Source organism: Leishmania donovani, chromosome 30 (genome assembly GCF_000227135.1).
Source record: "Leishmania donovani BPK282A1 complete genome, chromosome 30".
NCBI lineage: Eukaryota > Euglenozoa > Kinetoplastea > Trypanosomatida > Trypanosomatidae > Leishmania > Leishmania donovani.
In genome coordinates, this window is record NC_018257.1 from 1,062,948 (window position 1) to 1,080,919 (window position 17,972).

The window sequence follows — 17,972 nt, forward strand, 5'->3', positions numbered from 1 at the left end:
CAAAACCGGCTGCTGGAGCAGAACAGGCGCGCGCGTACGTTGCAGGATGATGTGGCTGCGCGATCGAGCCAAAACCCTGCATTCATGTGCCCGAGGCGAAAGAGTCCTCGCTGCATCGGCCCATTGCGCGGCCGAGACGCATCGAGCTTCTTCGAGTCACCACCACCGCGGAACCATACCCCCGGGCTCTGCAATTCATGAGGCATCTGGCCGTTGTAGGCCGACATGTCCATAATGCGCTTGTGTGGTGTAGAGGGTGACCGGAAGGCTGTTGATGTGAGGCCCGAAAGGCCTTGTGTGATCGGCAGGGCTCATCCCCAGGGGCGTGTCTCAGTTGTGGGACACAAGACTCTGGGGTGAGGTTGCTGGCTAGAAGAGTCTGGAGCAGCATGATGCCGTCCACGCGCAAATCCTCTCTCCCGCAGATGATCGACGCGAGAGGCACCTCTTCAAGCAAGAGAGTCGCTCGCTGCGCCTGGTCTTTTCAAGACGCGCTTCAGACTCTCCTCACATACGACCATGACCTCATTAGCCGGCTCCGCGTCAAGGCTCTTACCCCTCAGCTTCTGTACGTGCGGATTCCGTGCGCGCAGGAAAGCACGGCATGCCACCACGCGCGGTGCCGCATGCTCTTCCATCAGTCGCGCGCAGCCCTCGTCCACATTGGATCCCCGTCTTGCAAGAGGCGCCTGAGCGTTCTAGGCGGACCAACTTCTCACTGGGCAGTGCTGTGTACACCCTCAGCTTCGTCTCGAAGACGGACGTCGTGGACATCTTGAAGGGGGTGGGGTCTGTGTCGACCTGAAAGGAGAGGGAAGAGGCTCCGAGAGTGAGGCGAGCGAAACGCTCTGTGGAGCAGCCAAAGGGCGACGAAAGGTGGGAGCGTGTGGGGAAGCAGAGGTGATAACATGCCGTGCGCTGCCCTCCTACGGAAGTAACCTCACTAACGCGAGATGTCGCTCCCCACGCGTTTAGTCGGCGGCGGCTTAGCGTTGCAAAGGGGTGGGCGGAGAAAGCGAAGAGAAGCGACACCAAATCCCTGGGGAGGAAGGGAAAGCCGAAGACAGGTGAAAGGCGGAAAGGCAGGCAAGGCCGCAGCATGCTGTCCTGCAGTGCGGTACTAGAGAGCACGTGCCGATAGACGTTCCCGACCGAGATGCGGACGCCGAAAGGGCAAGAGAACGAAAAAAGAGGAGGGAAGTGACTTCTTTCCACGCTGTGAGCGACCCGGCCTCCCAGGGGTGTCGTGTGCGTGTGCTTCCCTTCTGTGATCAACAAAAAAAAACCGCGTCTAGTGCGCCGCGGTAAGTGTGCGCCGACTTGATCACGAACCTGCAACGGCTCAATGGAACAAGGCGAGAGGTGAAGCGCGTTGGTGGTACCTTGCGCATCGGGCATTTTTTTCGTCTGTCTCATTTCAGTTCCGCCACATCGTCACACATCGGCTGCTGCCACCACTTCGTTGGTGACGGCGTCCCGCACAAGCAGCTCCATCTCCTCGGCGGCCTCGTCGTACCTTACCCCGACTACCTCGTACCCTGTCAGGGCGGTGCCGGCGTCGTTGCCAGCTTTCCCCGGCCGCGGCCATGAGGCACCTGGCTTTACCCCGAAGAGGCCTTGCGTGAGCCACACAGAGTTGTCGTAACGATCGTCACCGATGATGTTCATGTACCGCCGCGGATCTTCTTTGATTGTCAGAGAGCTGCCCGGAACGGGCCCGTTGTAGTCGAGTGCCACGGTCCCCAACGGCAACACAGGGCAGCCGAGCAGAATGGGAGCGAGGCAAGCGGCTGGTGCGCCAGATGGGTGCCACATGAGCGCAGGCATTGTCAAAGACGTAAGGCGGTCCACGACGCCGACGCTAACGGCGACGCCATAGCGGCTCAGCACCTTCGTCCCGTGCCGCATGTTTGCCCCGAAGACGTCGGCTACCTCGGTGGTGATGTCGAGGTACCGCTTCGTGGCGTGCGCGCTACCGCAGTGGTAAGGGAAGTCAAGCTGCAAAGCGCCAGGGTGCAGCCGCGAGCCACACTCCAGCACGCGAGCCATGCCCGCCAAGGAGAAGTGCCGACGGCGGGCGAGTCTGTAGAAGGCGTCCAGGACACCACGCGGCGATGCGGAGGGCGTGGGCGAGTTGTTTGAAGCAGTAAGCAGGTCCCTGGTGACTGCCTCTATCAAGCAAACGGAGCCAAGGGATGACGGGGTGTCTCCCGCTGCAGGTGGAAGTGGCGGACGCAGGCGAGCGCGGCCGCGCACCAGTTCCTCCTCCGACACGACAAACCCGCCAGGAAGTCCAGTGGTGTGGACGACAAGCTTGCTCTTCAGATCCGCTTCGCCATCACCGTCGTCGCAGGAGCCAATGATGGTCAGTGGTACCGTCAGGTCTGCGCCGACCTGCAACGCACAGAGCAGTCCCTCCTCCGTGATGGGAAGGGGCTGGCAAAGGATGTCCTGCAGCTGTGACCGCAGCGGCGACAGCAGTGCGCGTGACACAGAAATCATGCGGGTGGCTAGAGCTGCGGCACTCGCGCCGCTACCCCCGCCTCGGCCGCGCGTCAGGAGCGGGAACGCCGTGTGGGGCGCACTCATCTCACTCTCTTTCCACTGGAGCGCTATGGGAGGAGAGGCGGGGGAGGGACCAGGATTGGGACCGTGCTGAGTACCGTCACTGTTGCCACGCTTCGAGTGGCTCAGCGTGTATCGCGTCTACCGCGCGTGAAACGGCAGATTGAGGTCGGCGGCGCAACGTCCCTAACAGACCGATAGAGAGAACAGGCGGTACGGAGGCGATGCAGAGTGGACCGAAAAGGAAGAAAGGTGCATCTCTCGAGTACTGACGAAGGACCCCAGCGCCCCGGCGCCCGCAGGTCGACTTGCTAGCCGTGGTACTTGCAAATCCGCGATCTCTCTCACACGCACAGAGAGAGAGGGCAAGGGCAGGGCAATGGAACTGAAGGTTCGCCATCGCCGCCACTCTCGCTTATTCATTGCTTCACATGACCTCACACATGTGTTACTTGCAGAGCCAAAGAGGGCGTGGCTCGTCTCTCTTGTAAAAATGCGAAGCGTGCGAGTGTGAAGCCGTCCGAGAACAGAAGAGGCACAGAGAGTAATCAAGCCACAGCTATGGACACACCGCGTCTACTCACGATGCTAAGCAAAATCGGGGGGGGGGGGGCAAGGAACAAGAGAAATGGGCGAATAATGGCAAACATGCAAGGCCGCGGCCAGCGGTGGCTATGCGCAGCAGTATCCGACCAATACTGCGGGGGAACAGAGAAGCACAAGAAACAAAAGAAAAAAAAACCACAGCGTGGAGCACTGTAGGAGAGGAAGCGGATGCGAGGGCAAGGGAGAAGAGGCGGCTTCGGCGCCCCTAGCTTCCTCAGTCGTCCATCGACCACGGCAACTTTGCCTCGAACGGCTCTTCGTCACTGCCGTCAGCCTTGTTGCTGTCGGGGTCAAGAGAACTGCCGCTGGCTGATAGCCTCAGCTCGACAGGGCTGCTGCCCCCAGTACCTACCTCCGTGGATGGCTCTTCACATTGGACAGGCGAGTCCTGCCTCGCAGACGCCGGTGCCGCCGATGTGGGGGATGACACTACCCCCTTGGGGCTTCCAGAACCACTGGGTGGGCGGTCAGCATATGCTTCGAGAACTGCCTTGACGTAGTCGTTGCACTTGACCAGCGCGTGAAACAGTGTGCCGGAGTGCGAGTCCAGCAGGGTGCCTTCACTGTGCTCCGCGGGGGCAGCGCAGATGTCTGCGATGAGCCGTGACAGCTTCACCTTGTGGTACTGACAGCTGTCGAACACCGAGGCGCCGAGGGCCGTCGACGCCTCCTTCCGCTGTATCAGACTGCTGAGCAGCTTCACGTTCCCGCCCGCCAGCTCAATCTCCTTCCTGACCCGCTCTTCAGTTTCCTGCAGCCACACGAACTTCTCCTGGATGACTTCGTACTGCATGCAGGTATTGTGCCAGTACTTTGCGTTGTCCTTCAGATGAATCACCTCTTCTTCGAAGTCTTCATCCACATCGTCATTTTGGCGGGCATCGCCTCCTCCTTCATGTTGCGCGCTTCCAACGGCTTCAGACTTGGGCGCTTCTGGCTTCCTCGCCGCCGCGGCAATATCGTGCAACGGCTGCGGCAGGCGTGACAGGGTCTGCATCAATGCCAAGAGCTGCCCCGCGTTGGTGCACTGCCGGTATAAGTTGATGCGCCATCCAATGTTCAACCAGTAGTCTTCGTCCGAGGTGAAGCGCGGCACAATGTAGGACCGTACCTGATACACCTCGTAATGCTCTTGAATGTACTTCACCAGGTCTGCGGCAGGGGTGTAAGCGTCCCCGGTCCGCTCGAGCAGTTTCGCAGCCAGAGCCGCTGGCGCTTCGGTGCTGTTACCCGTTGGTGTGGGCGCTGACAAGTCGTTTTTTCCAGGCGGTGGCGGGGCTTCGAGGAGGTGCGCGACGGTCGTCTTCGTCTCCTCCCACAGCGAGGCATCGGCGCGCAAGGTAGCTGGGGTAAGGGCGCACGTATTGGGGTCACGCAAAGCAGCCTCCACGCACCACACCCACTCCTCCTCGCTGCCTGCCCACGTGGCAGGTGGCGCCATGATGTCCGGCACGCTCAGCGTCTTTTCTTGCGGTGCTGCGGCCGCGGCGGCCGAGTCGGGGTTCACCGACACGCTCTCCAAAGCGTCCAGCACGCCTGTTTGTCGGACTACGTCGATGCCTTTGCTAGAGACGCTCTTGACAGCGTCGGCTGCAGACTCCACCCAGTCGTTCAACAAGGAGAACATCCGCCTGTCTCATGGGGCTTGGTGCGTGTGTAGGTATAAAGCCGAAAAAGGCTAATGCGCACCGCGCACACGCCCGTTCGCAAGCCCAGGAGACCAACAAAGAGAAGTAAAGGGGGTAAGAGAGCGAGAGACGGATAATGGGAGGAGAGAGGTGTGTGTGGGGGGGGGGCTTGCAACGCTTGTCCGCACACGAACGGCCAGCTTTTCAACGCCGACGACTTGACGATTCAGTTTTGTCGCGGCAGCCATCATTGCTAGCGTGTTGGTGAAGGTATAGGGAGGGGTGTGAGATGCGCACATACGCCATGTGATGGGTGAAGAGTCCTGCACAGAGGTGACAAGGAAAGACGGCGGACAGCAGCAGCAGCAGCGGCATACAAGAACAAAAGAGTACAACAAACAGCGCACGTGAAGAGAGATCAACACCGTCATCATGGCCTATAAAGCTCGAAGTCATGCGAGCGAAGGATTTGGCCAAGTGCATTCTTGTAATATCATGGCCCCACTGTGAGCGCGAGGACGTACACCCACGCCAAATAGCGGTGCGCAACAAGGAAGCAGGAGGTGAAGCCGGCGGCTCCATGGAGTCTATGGGCCATGAACGCCAGGCGGCGACGCCCGAAGATCGGCACATTCTCCAAGTCCAGAGCCACGTCGTTGATTAGATTTTACGCCTTCTTGGCTGCCGAAACCATGACACTTCAGCGAATTGTGATGAAGCCGACGCGGGAGAGGCACTGCAGACCCGACAAGCACAGCCCCACACCGTACAGAGCAGCCGATGAGAGCCGCCGTGCGGCGATGCTGACGGTGGCGCCCATGATGTTACTCACAGCAACCTTCTTTTGAGAACTTAGTCACGTGAGCCTCTTCCGGAAAAGCGCCGCCGGGGCATGGCGGAGCTCAGCGCTCTTCTTGGCGGCTGGCTCGTTGCCAGGGAGGGGCCTTGGCGGGCGCAGGAGAGGCGAGGAATCGTGGAGGCGCTGGGGAAAGGTGGCGGGATAGGGAGAGAATGGGTGGAAGGGGCAGGGTGGTCGTGGTGGTGGTGATGCGAAACAACACCTGTGCGCATGTCAGACAAGAGTTCATTGATGAATGAGAGAAAAGAGAGGATACGAGACACGATGAAGGCGCAAACACCTTGGCACGCGTTATCGAGCTTACCGCGGAGTACGCTTCCTATGTGATGTACGTGGCAAGAGTCTGGGATGACGCTGCTTCTATGCGTGTGTGGGCCACGCTCCTTTCTCTTCGTCTGGCACCTTTTTGCTCTGGCTGCGCCATCGGCACCGCGGTGGGGTGCCGTCAAGGCGTTCTGCTTTCTCGTGTTGTACGTGTGTGTGTTGGGAGGGGGCGGGGTGCTTAGCGGGTGCGCCGTTTTACACGTGGGGTCTTAGATATGCATCCGAGGTGTGGGTAGAGAGGGGAAGCGCTTGTGAGAAAATGGGAATGGCGCTTCCGTTCGATGTGCTGTGAGACACGGGAAGGAGGGAGGCTGGCGGCTGGCGTCAACACGGGACTACCTCCAGCGCCCACCGTCGTGACTTCCCCCTCCTTCCCCCGTCTTGCTGCTTCACGCATTCCGCAGCAGCCGCAACTAGTGCGACTGGAGGAAACGTTGAGCGATGGCGTCCACAGCTGGGCTGATGGCTCGCGTCACATGGCGCACCATCATGCGGTCCTGCGGGGTGCGAGAGCGCCGTGGGATGCCTTGAAAAAATGCGAGCGATAGCTCCCACTGCCCTTGAATAGCGGCAGCCCAGAGGCCCAGGCGCTGGCTGTAGTTGTCCAGCGGCAATCCATCCTGCCGCGTGGCGTCGAGCACCGCAATGGCCAGATTCCACTTGCCAGCCGACACGCATGCTTTGACGGCGATGCGGTGGGCGAGGGGTGGTACCACCATGCGCGGCTGCGAGGACTTCGCCCCGCCGTAGACGCGCAACGCCGCTTCCCACTGCCGCGCCGCCACGCACGCTTGCATAACAGCGCACAGGGACAGCGGGTGTGGGTCGACGCGGACGTCATGGAGCTGGGCATCGAAGAGCCGCGTGGCAAACTCCCACTGCGCACCTTTGGCACACAGAAAGAGAAGCGCCATGGAAGTCTGTGCCGAAAGCAAATGCACGCCGCTGTCCATGAGCGTGGACCCGATGGAGAGGGCCGCCTCCCACTGCCCTGATTGCTCGCACAGCGTCACCAGCTCCGTCATGCCAGCGGTCAGCGAGGCGTCGTCCGCCTTCGACATCCACGAGAGTGCCTCCAGCGCCTTCTGCCACTGCTGAATCGCACTGAACGATCGCACCAGCGTGTGATAGGTTGAACCGACGGCGAGGCTGTCAATGAAGTCCTCCTTGACGGCCATGTCGTACACCGCCGCCGCCTCGCGCCACGCGCCGGCCTGGTCACACTGCGTTAGCAAGATGGCCACGGTGCGCTCGTTCGGCTTCACATCGGAGGCGCGCGCCATGTGCAGCAGCTGCAGCGAGGTGACCCACCCGGGTGACACCTCCATCAGCCGACAGAAGAAGTCCGCGTCGGCGGGCAGCAGCTGCGCGGTTTCCTGGGTGCGGTAGAGGCACTGCAGCATGTGCAGACACGTTTCCCACTGCCGCAGCGTGGCTGTTTGCATGACAAGCTGCTGCACAAGAACAGGATCGATGAGGGCACCGTGCGCCAGTCCCGATTCGAATAGCTGCCGCGCCTGCGCCGTTGCCCCACTCGCGGCGAGATATGGCACCAGAACGCCAAGAGAGTAGGCCTCGCCACACGGGAGACGGTGTTCGGCGTCCTGCGCCACAACCAAGGCTGCCGACCAGCTGCCGTGCTCTTCGGCCAGTACTCGAATCGCGTTCGTCACGTCTAATGCCCAACCTCGCGTGGCGCAGTGCCGGAGAATCGGGTTCACGTTGTCTGGCCGCAGGAGGGAGGAGAGAAACAACGGTGCTGGTGACTTCGGCAGGTACTCGCAGAAGTGCAGCGCTTCCTCCCAGTAGCCCGTGCGTTGAGCGGTGTGGCAGAGCACATGGAGCGACGAGGTTTTCACAAGCGCCGAGTCGGTCGACAGGGTGCTCCTGGCGAGCTTCCACACTCGCTGAGCGATGGGGATGTCCGTCGGTGCGCCGAAAGCCGTGGAGGCCCGATGCGATTGAGGGACCCCCGCATCTGTTTGGCGCCCTTTCGTGCCCGCCGCTGCCACCGCCCCAGGCTGAGCACCATCAGGTGACACAAAGCTGGTGCGTAGCACGGCCTGGGCAGCCGCGTTCGCAAAGGAGTGCGCCTGGGCGCGCTGGTGCTGTGCATACCGGGCAAAATTCACGACATCATTGTGCCCACCAGAGGCCGCCAAGGCTGAAGAGGATGATAAGGAAGAAGAGGATGCGGAGGAAGACAGCGTCGTTGTCGCGGCCGCCGGCGCTGTGGCAAGAGAGGGGGACGTTCCCGCCGAATGGTGACCGCGACGACGCACGCTGCGTGCTGCGTTCGAGGCTAGCGCCGTCACTCTGCGGTCCTCCTGCAGTGTTTCACTAAAAACGCGCCGCAGCACACCACAACAGGCGTTTACGTCGCCCGCCACCACCGTCTGAGCCAACAGCGCCGCCAGACCACCACCCGCTTTCATGGCCACCCGAGACCTTTACAAGCAGAGGTGGAAGGCGAGAAGAGCGCGGCACGTCTGACAGCGGGTGCGCCACCCGATAATGACCAGAAAAGAGGCGAAGGAGAGACCATCGTAATAGTGAAGGCATTGAAGAGGAAGGAGGAAGTGCGCAAGGGCGCAATGGTGGCAGGCAGGAGAGAGAGAAAGAGAGAAGGTCGTCCACGTCCATATGAAGCCTGCTCGAAGTTCAGAAAAAGCGAAACCACAGCGACAGAAGCACGGCCCACGATGAGAAGCCGACGAGGGCACAGATGGTCGCCTCCTCCTCGCCCCTTTCCAACGCAACTGATTCAGCCATCTTCGCGCTCTCGCGTGTTTATTTGTGCATGAGTTTTCGTGTGTGCCACATGCACGCAGCTTGTCTCTTATTTCTCTTTCCGTCTGTACCCATGCCCTAGACGGAGGGAGGGGGAGGGAGGAAGGGAGGCTGCCACAGCGGCTGCGCGCGCCACCCGCATGTAGGCGTGTGGACCTCCCTTTGTGTGAAAGCGCAATCAGCAATCAGCGAGCGCTCGCCTCACCTGCGGACGCGTCAACCCATCGCCGCGGGATACATACAACAAAGTCCTCAACAACACCCCGATTCGCGCGCGCTCAACTTCTTTCCGCTGTCTCTTCTCAGCGGCGCGCATGGGTGTGACTGCGCACCATCCCTGCTCAACCCTCACGCATCCTTACGCTGGCGCCGCGTTCGCCGCTCTTGCAGCAGCAGCTGCGGATACCTCTCTGCTAGTGTCTTCGGGTACGCCATGCATGGTTAGCGACTCCCGCTCCGAGAGAGACGGGCAGAATACCTTCGCCCCATCCTCCACACGCTTCAGCACCGCGCCGGCGTCGCTCTCATACAATGCGCTCACCTGCTCAACCATATCCTTCAGCTGCCGCAGCACCGTGTCCTGCAGCAGGTTGGTGTCCGCCTCGATGCCTAGCTTGGCCCACTCGCCCTCGACGACCAGCTGAGCAGCGAGGTCCTCGGCGGCAGGGGCCCCAAGGAGAGGAAACAGGCGCAACAGCGGCACGACATGGCCTGTGCGCCACTGCTGTCGCGCTATATCCGGGGAGGTGTACAAATACTGGCAGCGGTACTTCAGGGCGGGGAACAGCGTTTGCTGCACACACACCGCAGTCGCGAGGTCGGCTGGCATCGTCGAGGTAGCCGACTGCGGGTCAAGACCGCTGTGCCGTGCCCAGTAGAGGGAGGCCCGCTGCAGGTACAGGGGGTGCGACCCCACCTTCCGGAAGACGTGCCCCCACAGCGCGCGCGAGAACGGCTTGTCTGCTGGCCACCCACACACCCGCTCGCCGGTGAAGCGATACAGGGCTGTGACGTCGACAGGACGGAGCTTCTCCACGGCGCCTACCTTGTTGTAGTCGGCCGGGATCATGCGCTGCAGTAGCTTCTGTTCTTTCCTCTCCAGCGCTGCACCTGTGCCCTTCGTGGCAGAGCCGCCGTCGCCAAAGACCATGGCCGCCAGCTCCTTTACCTTTGCCTCCAGCACCTCGCGCGGCAGGTACGCGCGGGCTTGCATTTCCGCATCCGGTACCCCAGCCACGTCCTCTTCCACAACACGCATCATGCACAGGTAGTCATGTGCCTCGAGAGCGGCGTCAGGGTTCAGCTCACGACGCCGCGGCACCCGACACGCCTTCTTGGCCTGCTGCAGAAGGTGCAGCTCGTATTGCAAGCGAGGCGTGATGGCCGCATTCACCTGCGCAAGGCACGTGAGCAGTGCACTGTCGGCCACCTTGGCCGCCTTGCCAGTCTCCATCAGTGTCAGCTGTCGATCCACCAGCTCGTCGTACAGCTGCCGTCTCACGTAGTAGACATGGGTGTAGCGCAGCAGCAGCTCCGGGTCACAGGAAGCGAGGTCGATCTCAAGAAACTCGCTGGCCTGCTCCTTCACGTGCTTGCGTGACGCGTACCACGGAAACACTGGCTGCACCTGACGCAAAAAGCGCTCTTCAACGGTGAGGTTCGGCAACGTGCCCAAAAAGACACGGTAGTTCGTTGTCGCCACATCGCCACACAGGCCGGGGAACACCGACATGAGTAATGGCGAGATGTGCGTGTGTGCCTGTGTGCTCTTGCAGGATTGACGGCGCTGCCCTTCTCCTGCGCTTTCCTTTTTTTGTTGTTTGTGTTTCAGCGGCGAAAGACAAAGCATGAAGGAAAAGTATGCACGTGAACACGGCAGGGCAAGGGAGGAAGGAGAAGAGGGCGATGCTGGCTCACGCGTATCAAAATCCTCTCGGAAAAGCACATATCTGCCCGCCAGCGGTGTGACCCTCCGCTTTTCCGCAGAAGAACATCACCGTCTGCTGACTCCGCGCAAATGCGTAGCATCGCTAGGCCTTGCGGAGACGAGTACCCCATGGCCATACAGGTTTCGGATGCGTCGTGTTTTTCTTTGATGCATTTGCTTCGGCTTGTCTTGACGGGTGCCAAGTTGAGGGAGGGAGGGAGGGGGGGGGGGAGGAGGTCCACGCGCGCGCATGGCGCTTCATCTTTTACATTATATAAAAACGGGGAGGGGAGAGGGCAAAGAAAAAGGTGTAAAGAAAAGAGGCGTCGACGGAAAACAACATGCACGACGCGCAGGATGGCAGAGCGCGACGCGGAATGTGAGAGAGATGGTGATGGTGGTAGGGAAACGGGGGATAAAAAAGAAAAAATTTTTACCCCGTCGCCGTTTGGCGAAGGGCAAGCGACATCACAGTACTGACCTGTGCCGTCAGCGGTCTGCGCATTACTTTTCCCCATCCATGACTCCTCGTCGCCGCACCAGCCGTGGAAGTCCCTGCAGCAGACGCTGCCCTTCCTACGCCACTTTGGACTTCACCTTCCCATTCCGCTGCGCCGCCGTCCTTTTTATCCGTCTTACCTCCGCACCTCCGTGCGAGCGGAAGGGTGTGCGTGTGTCTTCATCGGCGGGCATGACATCTGTCCACACCGACACACCCACCCACGCATATACCAGGGCCGACGTAGAGCAGAAAGACGACCAAACCAAGGCAGCGCAGTGGCGCCTGGCGAACCTTACACACGCGCTCCACCACCCTTGTTTCTTTTTGAAGACGAAGAACCTTTTCTTTTCCCTTTTCCTTTGCGTTGCCTCACGATCTTTCACATTCGTACTCGCGGTACGCCTGCGTGCGCGGTGTCACGTCTCTCTACCTCCCCCTCCCACCCATCCCCACTCATCTCTGTGCTTTCTTGACGCATCCGTTCGCACAAAGGAAACGCGCACGCACCGGCGTCCCATACACGCAGACGTAACCCCACAACGGCCCTCGTCAGATGAACGAACACCCGAAGAGGGAAGGACGCTCGAAAAGAGGGAGACGCATCCGCCTAGGGCCCACTCCTCAGAACGGGCGCCCCACTCCCCTCTCCTGTGATCAACCTTTCTCGAACGCGCGCACGTACGCCATCGGAAAATGCCACTTGTCTGCCAACTGTCTAGCACTGGGTTGCTCTCGTGCTGTGCATCCGGTGCTTCGGAGGCAGTCACGCCTTTTTTTTTGGTTTTCATATTGGTAGTCGAAGAGCAAGGGAGCTTGTTTGGTGCCGTCGTTGGATGCGGTGGCCGCGTTTCTCTCGTACTCTGCCGTCTTCCGCTTGTGCGGCCTATCACGCCTTCTTCTTGTCGGTGCTGTTGCCCGGCTTGATGACGAGCAGCTTGCTGACCGAGGTGATCATGCGCGGCAGGCGGCCGTAGATCACTTGAGCGAGGTTCTCCATGAAGGTGAAGGCGACCGGGCTGATGGGGTACTGCAGAATCGACGGGATAGTCGTCTTCACCCCAGGGATGCGGTCGGTCGTCGAGGCACGCACGATGCAGTTGCCCCGCAGACCCTCGCGACCAGCAAAGCGGTCGAAGCCGCTTATCTTCACGCCACCAAACGGCAGCGACTGGCATAGATAGTTGATGCCAAAATCGTTGATGTTCACCATACCCGTGCGGATGCGATCGGCGATGGCCTGCGCGCGCGGGATGTCGGCGCTGAACACGCTGGAGCCGAGGCCGTAGGCGCACGCGTTAACCATCTTCACGGCGTCCTGGTCTGTCTTGAACTTCATAATGACCATCACGGGGCCGAACACCTCCTCCTGAGCGATCGGCATGTCTGGCGTCACGCCCGTCAGAATCGTGGCGGGGTAGAACTGGTCGCTCGTCGTCTTGCCGCCGCAGATGAGGGTGGCGCCTGCCTTCACCGTATCGTCGACCAGCTGCTGGATCTTTGGGATGGCCGCCTTGCCCATCGTCATGGCGCCGAGGTCGTACTGGCCCTGCGAGGCGGGGCCCTGGGTGAGGGCGCGCGTCAGGCGAGTCAACTCGAGCACCAACTGGTCGTGGATCTTCGCCTGCACAAGAATGCGCTCGAGGCCGACGCAGTTCTGCCCGCAGTTCTGGAAGTTGCCGCGCATCACGACCGGGATCACCTGCTCCAGGTCAGCATCCTCGCAAATGATGGCCGGGTCCTTGCCGCCGAGCTCCAGCACAACCGGTGTCAGCGTCGCCGCGGCGTTGCGCATGATGATCTTGCCAACGCTAGGGGACCCGATGAAGGTGAGCTTGTCTACCGACGACACGACAGCCTCGCCCGTCTCCGCGAAGCCCGTGAGGAAGGACACGAGATCCGGCGAGTAGCCAAGCTGGCGCAGGCCGTCCTTCACGATAGACTCGTAGTAGGAGGCGTAGTAGGACGAATACTCCGACACCTTTCCGACGAAGGCGTTACCCGCGAAGAGGGCGGAGATCATGGGACCGTAGATATTGTGGAACGGGTAGTTCCACGAGACGATGGCGCCAATGACGCCGAAGGGCACATAGCGCACGCTGGCGCGCTTGTGGATGGTCATGAGACCGACATCACGCACCTCCTCTTGCAGCACCTCCTCACCGTGTGCTGCAGTCCAGCGCAGCTTCTCGAACGTGGTCAGCATCTCACCAAGCGTGCCATCCATCATCGTCTTGCCGCACTCCACGCAGGCCGTCTGGCAGATGAACTCCTGATGGGCGAGGATGTAGTCCATGAGCGCGAAGAGCAGTTTGCGTCGAGTGGAAAAGGGAGTGAGAGCCCAGACCTGCTGCGCTTTTCGGGCCTTCACCACCACTTCGCGCACCTCCGCCGGCGTGAACGCCTTCACGGTGCCGATGGGGGCGTTCGTGCCCTTATCATAGCACTGAATCTGGCCCTCGCCAGCGGAGCGGGGGTGGAGAGGTTCCGCGGCCGGCGCCGTCGTGAAGTTCACCTCCGGCAGCGGCACCTGAATCGTAGGCGCGGTGTAGCGGTCAAACGTCTGCGCCACGCACGCCCACAGCCACTTGAAGATGGTGTAGGCGCGCAAGAAGAGATCGACCATCAGCAAGTAGCAAAGAAACATTTTTTTTCCGTTACTTGGTGTGCGTGTGTAGGTGTGCACGGCTTTTGGTTTCGTATTCTCTTGCTGCTGCTGCTGCTGCAGACAGAGGCGCTCAGAAGTTCCTCTTGCTTGTCGGCGTTATCGATTCCGCCTTCTGCCTTTTCGATTTCGTTGGTGTGTTCTCGAGGCGTGGTAAGGGAAGGGAGAGCGGCGTCTTTTCACGCACACAGATACAAACGCGCGAACACGGAAAATGGAACCAACGTGGAGGAGAGGAGACAGAGAGAGCGAGACGGGCGGCAAAGGCAAGAAGAACACAGCAAAGGCCTTCTCCTCCGAACAACAACAAAAAAGGAAAACAAAGATGCTATGACGGGGTAAATACAAAAGGATGATGCACGGCTGCTGGCAGCGGCATTCATGCGTTTGTTGTTGACGTGGTGGGATAGGCATGTATGCACGCATAGAGTGCATGGCACGCGCGTGTGCCGTTTGTGTGCGTGTGCTCGGACAAGGGTCCGCGTTGAAGGTGTAGGTGGTGTTGGAGGAGGAGAGACAGAGAGAGAGTGTCGCCTATCGCCGCCATCGCACACAATAGACGTAACAGAATGCACAGACGCGCGTTAACACACACACACTCACTGCGACACCATGCGACGGCAGAGCCATGCGGCCATACGAGCCAACGCCATCATGCAATCCCTTTTCACCCCCCAGTTCATCTAAAGGCACACCTGCAGTGACTGTCGTCGCAAGGCACCTTATTCCAGTAGTTCCGGCGCTCTGTGCAGTGACTACATGAGAGCGGGAGGGAGAGTAAGAGACAGCGGAAACAATCAGCCGCCTCCTTCACCGGCGTGCCCTCCTCGTTTTTACTTTGCGTGTTGTTGACGAACATACCTGTGTATTTGTGTGTGAAGGTTGCGCCCCTCAGCTTCATTCGAAGAATCTACAGGGACCAAACAAGGCCGCCGACGACAGAAGATGTGTGTCTCACTGTCTGTCTATGTGTGCGCTTAGGGCCTTCTTTTTTTTTCTTCCCCGAATCTCCTGGCCATCTCTCCTTTCCGCATTCGTTTCCGCCCCTCGACACAGGCGCGCGGAGAGGTAGGCAGGGAGAGAGAGAGAGGCACGTAAGCTTTAGCATCCCAAGGAGAGTAAGACACCCACACAAAAGGAGCCGCCGACGACCCAGCAGCAACGAAATCAAACATCACACAACGGAGCGTTTCAACTTCGCTGTCACACAGTGGATAAGGGAGAGGCAGACGGCATGCTTCCAGCCATTTCGCATACCTCACCTCCCTTTCTCTCAGGTATGTACACACATGCACACACACACACGTCATCCACATGCCACCACCGTCGCCACCACTCAATTGCCAACTCCGACATCGACATTATGCCACAGCCTTTCCTCGTAGCTGCAGAGAAACAAACAGCAGGAAACGCAGCTGAATGGGTGAGAAGCATGACGGTGGTGGGCGCATGAGGCGAACAGATCACAGGCTGGGCTTGCGTGCGTGTGTCTGCGAGCGCTCCTTCCGCGTTCACCCATCCGTGCTGCCCTCTTTTCGCCCAGTGTGAGCATGGCCACCAAAAGGGAGGATCGAAAAGGAGGAAAAAGGCAAGCGGGCATGCAACGCGAGTCTGCGTTACGAAGCAGCACGACACCGCGAGTGCCACTCTTCTTCCTCCGTGGCACGCGTCCACACCGCATCAGATTGGCCTCTTGAACGGTGTTGTGCAAACAGCGAGAAAAGGAAAAAGAGAAGGCCCGGCGTGCCTCCACCCCACCCACCCCTCTTCCAACACACACGCGCACACGCATGCACGCATCATGAAAAATGCAGGTGTGCCTCTCTTCGTTGTTAACGGCGCGAGCTTGTTAGCGCATGCGTGTGTGCGTGCGTGCACGTATGTGTGAGTGCGTCTGCCTAGGGCATACTGCTGACGATGCACTACTACTTTCTGTAATACTGCAACTCGTCCCAGATGGCGCGGCGCAGCTGGCACTCGGAAACCTCCGCGTGCATGTCGAAGCCGAGGTCTAGCTCGGGAGGGGCTGGGTAGGACTTGCAATCCGGTCCACCAACGCTGCTGAAGAAGGGGTGCTTGAGAGCCTCCTGCGCGGTAATGCGCTTGTTCGGCTCGAAGGCGAGCATTTCCGTGACCAGCTCCAGCCCATCCTTTGGCAGCTTCGACAGCAGCTGCGGCAGCGGACGGGTGCCCTTGTACTTCTTGGCAATTTCGTTCATATTGGCCAGTCCGGAGCTGCTACTGCTACGTTCGATGAAGTCGACCCCAGTGATTGGAATGCTAGAGAGCACAAACTGAAGCTGGTGAATATAGTCGCGACCGGCGAACAATGGTCGCTGCATAGCGTACTCGGCCATGACGCAGCCGACCGCCCAAATGTCGATCGGGTAGCTGTACGGACACATGAGCAACAGCTCCGGTGGGCGGTACCACCGGGTGACGACGTAGTCGGTCAAGTCTAGCGGCTCACTCAATCTGTGCAGGCCGGCGCGCGCTAAACCAAAGTCGCATACTATCGCCTCCTCGGCATTCTTCTCGTCACGCAACAGGATATTGCTGGGCTTGATGTCACGATGCACTATGCCCATAGAGTGCATGTCCGCCAGACACCGAAGCACACGAACGCTGATGCGCCGCAACAGGTCTATTGACTCGCACTTGTTCTGACGAATGATAGAGAAAAGATCAATGTCATAGAGGTCCGTCACCAAGTACAGGTCACGAAACTCCATGATGGGGTCTCGCGGTGGCAGCACACGAATCAGCCGGAGAACGTTGCGACACCCACACTCTTTAAGGATGCGCAGAAGGAGTATCTCGCGCCATATGCGGCGGCCATCGATCAAGTCTTCAAACACGCGACTCACGCGCTTTATCGCCACCTCTTGGAACGTGCGGTCGTCTAACGCAGCGCACACCACACCGTATGCGCCGTGCCCGATCACGCTCGTCACGGTGTAGTTGTCATCAATGTCGAAGCTCTGCCCTCGCACGCAGTACACCTTTCGGCCTCGCTGCGTTGAGACGAGCTGCACTGCATTGGCGGAGGAGCCAAAGCTGCCGTTGGCGGCTGCGTTGGACGCCATCCTCGCACGCCACCGCAGGGCGTCGACGTCAGCCCCCAGGACTATGCGAGATACGGAGGGGAGGGAAAGGTAGCTGGCAAGCCCCGAGGCACGCACAAAAGCAAAACAAAGTCGAGGACAGCTCGCACCGTGCAGGGAATCACGCGGCGGCAAAAGGACGCGAAGCAACGAAGAGTGCAAGATGATACTCACTCGAACGTACACAGCCACCGTGAGATGGAGGGAGAGCACACATGAAGAGTGTCGGTCACGCAGATGGGGGAACGGGCAGGCGAGGGGACAAAAGAGGCGCGTAACACACCTGTGATACACGATAAGAAGTGGAGAGAGCAAAGGAAAAAAACGGTTCGGAGGAGGTGACTTAGGGCGTGTCCGGATCCTCGCGAGGCGTAGTGAGTGTGCTTGAATGTGTGCGTGTGTGAGCCTGTGTAGAGGAAAGAAGGGGCGAGGCCCCGAACAAGTAGAGTTCAGAGTTGTGGCGCGTGGGAGCTGTCCGGCGTAGGTGTGAGCGTGTAGGAGGGAGGGAAGGAGAGGAATCTAATTGTCTGCCGAAGCCTTTGCCAGTATGTTCGTCTCTCTCTCTCTGTGTGTGCTACAATTTCCCTTTTGTGCTGTCGTCGTCCGCGACTAGCGTTGGTTGAGGGACAGCGGGTGAGTGGAGGAGAGGCACAGGCGAAGAGGAAAGAAAGATGGAGTGGAAAGACCTGCCACGAGGTCGGCTTGGGAAGAGGGCCAACACACACGCACCGGCTCATGTGATTCCGTATTGCTGCCGCGGTTGCTCGCGGAGAACCACGGCGTGTCGAATCGCGCGCGTGCACAAGCGAGCGTGGTTCTGCTTTCCCTCGCACATTTCCTCGCTGCGTGGCCCCATACTTCAACGTTCGTCGGCGCCGATGATGAAGCGAGGGAAGAAACAACGGGAGAAAACTAGATGACGGTCGAGCATGTATGATGGCCTGCTAGCGGCTTGCAATTCTCCAGTTGGACCTCTTCCGCAAAACGGTGCGCTTCCGTTCATGT

At 59.8% G+C, this 17,972-nt stretch overlaps 6 protein-coding genes across 6 annotated transcripts; all 6 read right to left on the reverse strand.

Moving 5' to 3' along the window:
- Positions 1-1,434: 1,434 nt before the first annotated feature.
- LDBPK_302880 (hypothetical protein, conserved) lies at positions 1,435-2,502 on the reverse strand (the record flags this gene model as incomplete). The annotated part of the gene is made up of 1 exon (XM_003862951.1): positions 1,435-2,502. The coding sequence occupies one exon, from the start codon at positions 2,500-2,502 to the stop codon at positions 1,435-1,437; it is 1,068 nt and encodes a 355-aa protein (XP_003862999.1).
- Positions 2,503-3,385: 883 nt separating this feature from the next.
- On the reverse strand, positions 3,386-4,798 carry LDBPK_302890 (hypothetical protein, conserved; the record flags this gene model as incomplete). Its single annotated transcript, XM_003862952.1, has 1 exon — positions 3,386-4,798. One exon carries the CDS (start codon positions 4,796-4,798, stop codon positions 3,386-3,388), a length of 1,413 nt encoding a protein of 470 aa, XP_003863000.1.
- A 1,597-nt stretch (positions 4,799-6,395) lies between these two features.
- Positions 6,396-8,417, reverse strand: LDBPK_302900 (hypothetical protein, conserved; the record flags this gene model as incomplete). Its single annotated transcript, XM_003862953.1, has 1 exon — positions 6,396-8,417. One exon carries the CDS (start codon positions 8,415-8,417, stop codon positions 6,396-6,398), a length of 2,022 nt encoding a protein of 673 aa, XP_003863001.1.
- A 713-nt stretch (positions 8,418-9,130) lies between these two features.
- On the reverse strand, positions 9,131-10,504 carry LDBPK_302910 (hypothetical protein, conserved; the record flags this gene model as incomplete). Its single annotated transcript, XM_003862954.1, has 1 exon — positions 9,131-10,504. The coding sequence occupies one exon, from the start codon at positions 10,502-10,504 to the stop codon at positions 9,131-9,133; it is 1,374 nt and encodes a 457-aa protein (XP_003863002.1).
- A 1,583-nt stretch (positions 10,505-12,087) lies between these two features.
- Positions 12,088-13,845, reverse strand: LDBPK_302920 (aldehyde dehydrogenase, putative; the record flags this gene model as incomplete). Its single annotated transcript, XM_003862955.1, has 1 exon — positions 12,088-13,845. The coding sequence occupies one exon, from the start codon at positions 13,843-13,845 to the stop codon at positions 12,088-12,090; it is 1,758 nt and encodes a 585-aa protein (XP_003863003.1).
- Positions 13,846-15,788: 1,943 nt separating this feature from the next.
- Positions 15,789-16,949, reverse strand: LDBPK_302930 (mitogen-activated protein kinase 5, putative; the record flags this gene model as incomplete). Its single annotated transcript, XM_003862956.1, has 1 exon — positions 15,789-16,949. One exon carries the CDS (start codon positions 16,947-16,949, stop codon positions 15,789-15,791), a length of 1,161 nt encoding a protein of 386 aa, XP_003863004.1.
- Between the last annotated feature and the right edge of the window lie 1,023 nt (positions 16,950-17,972).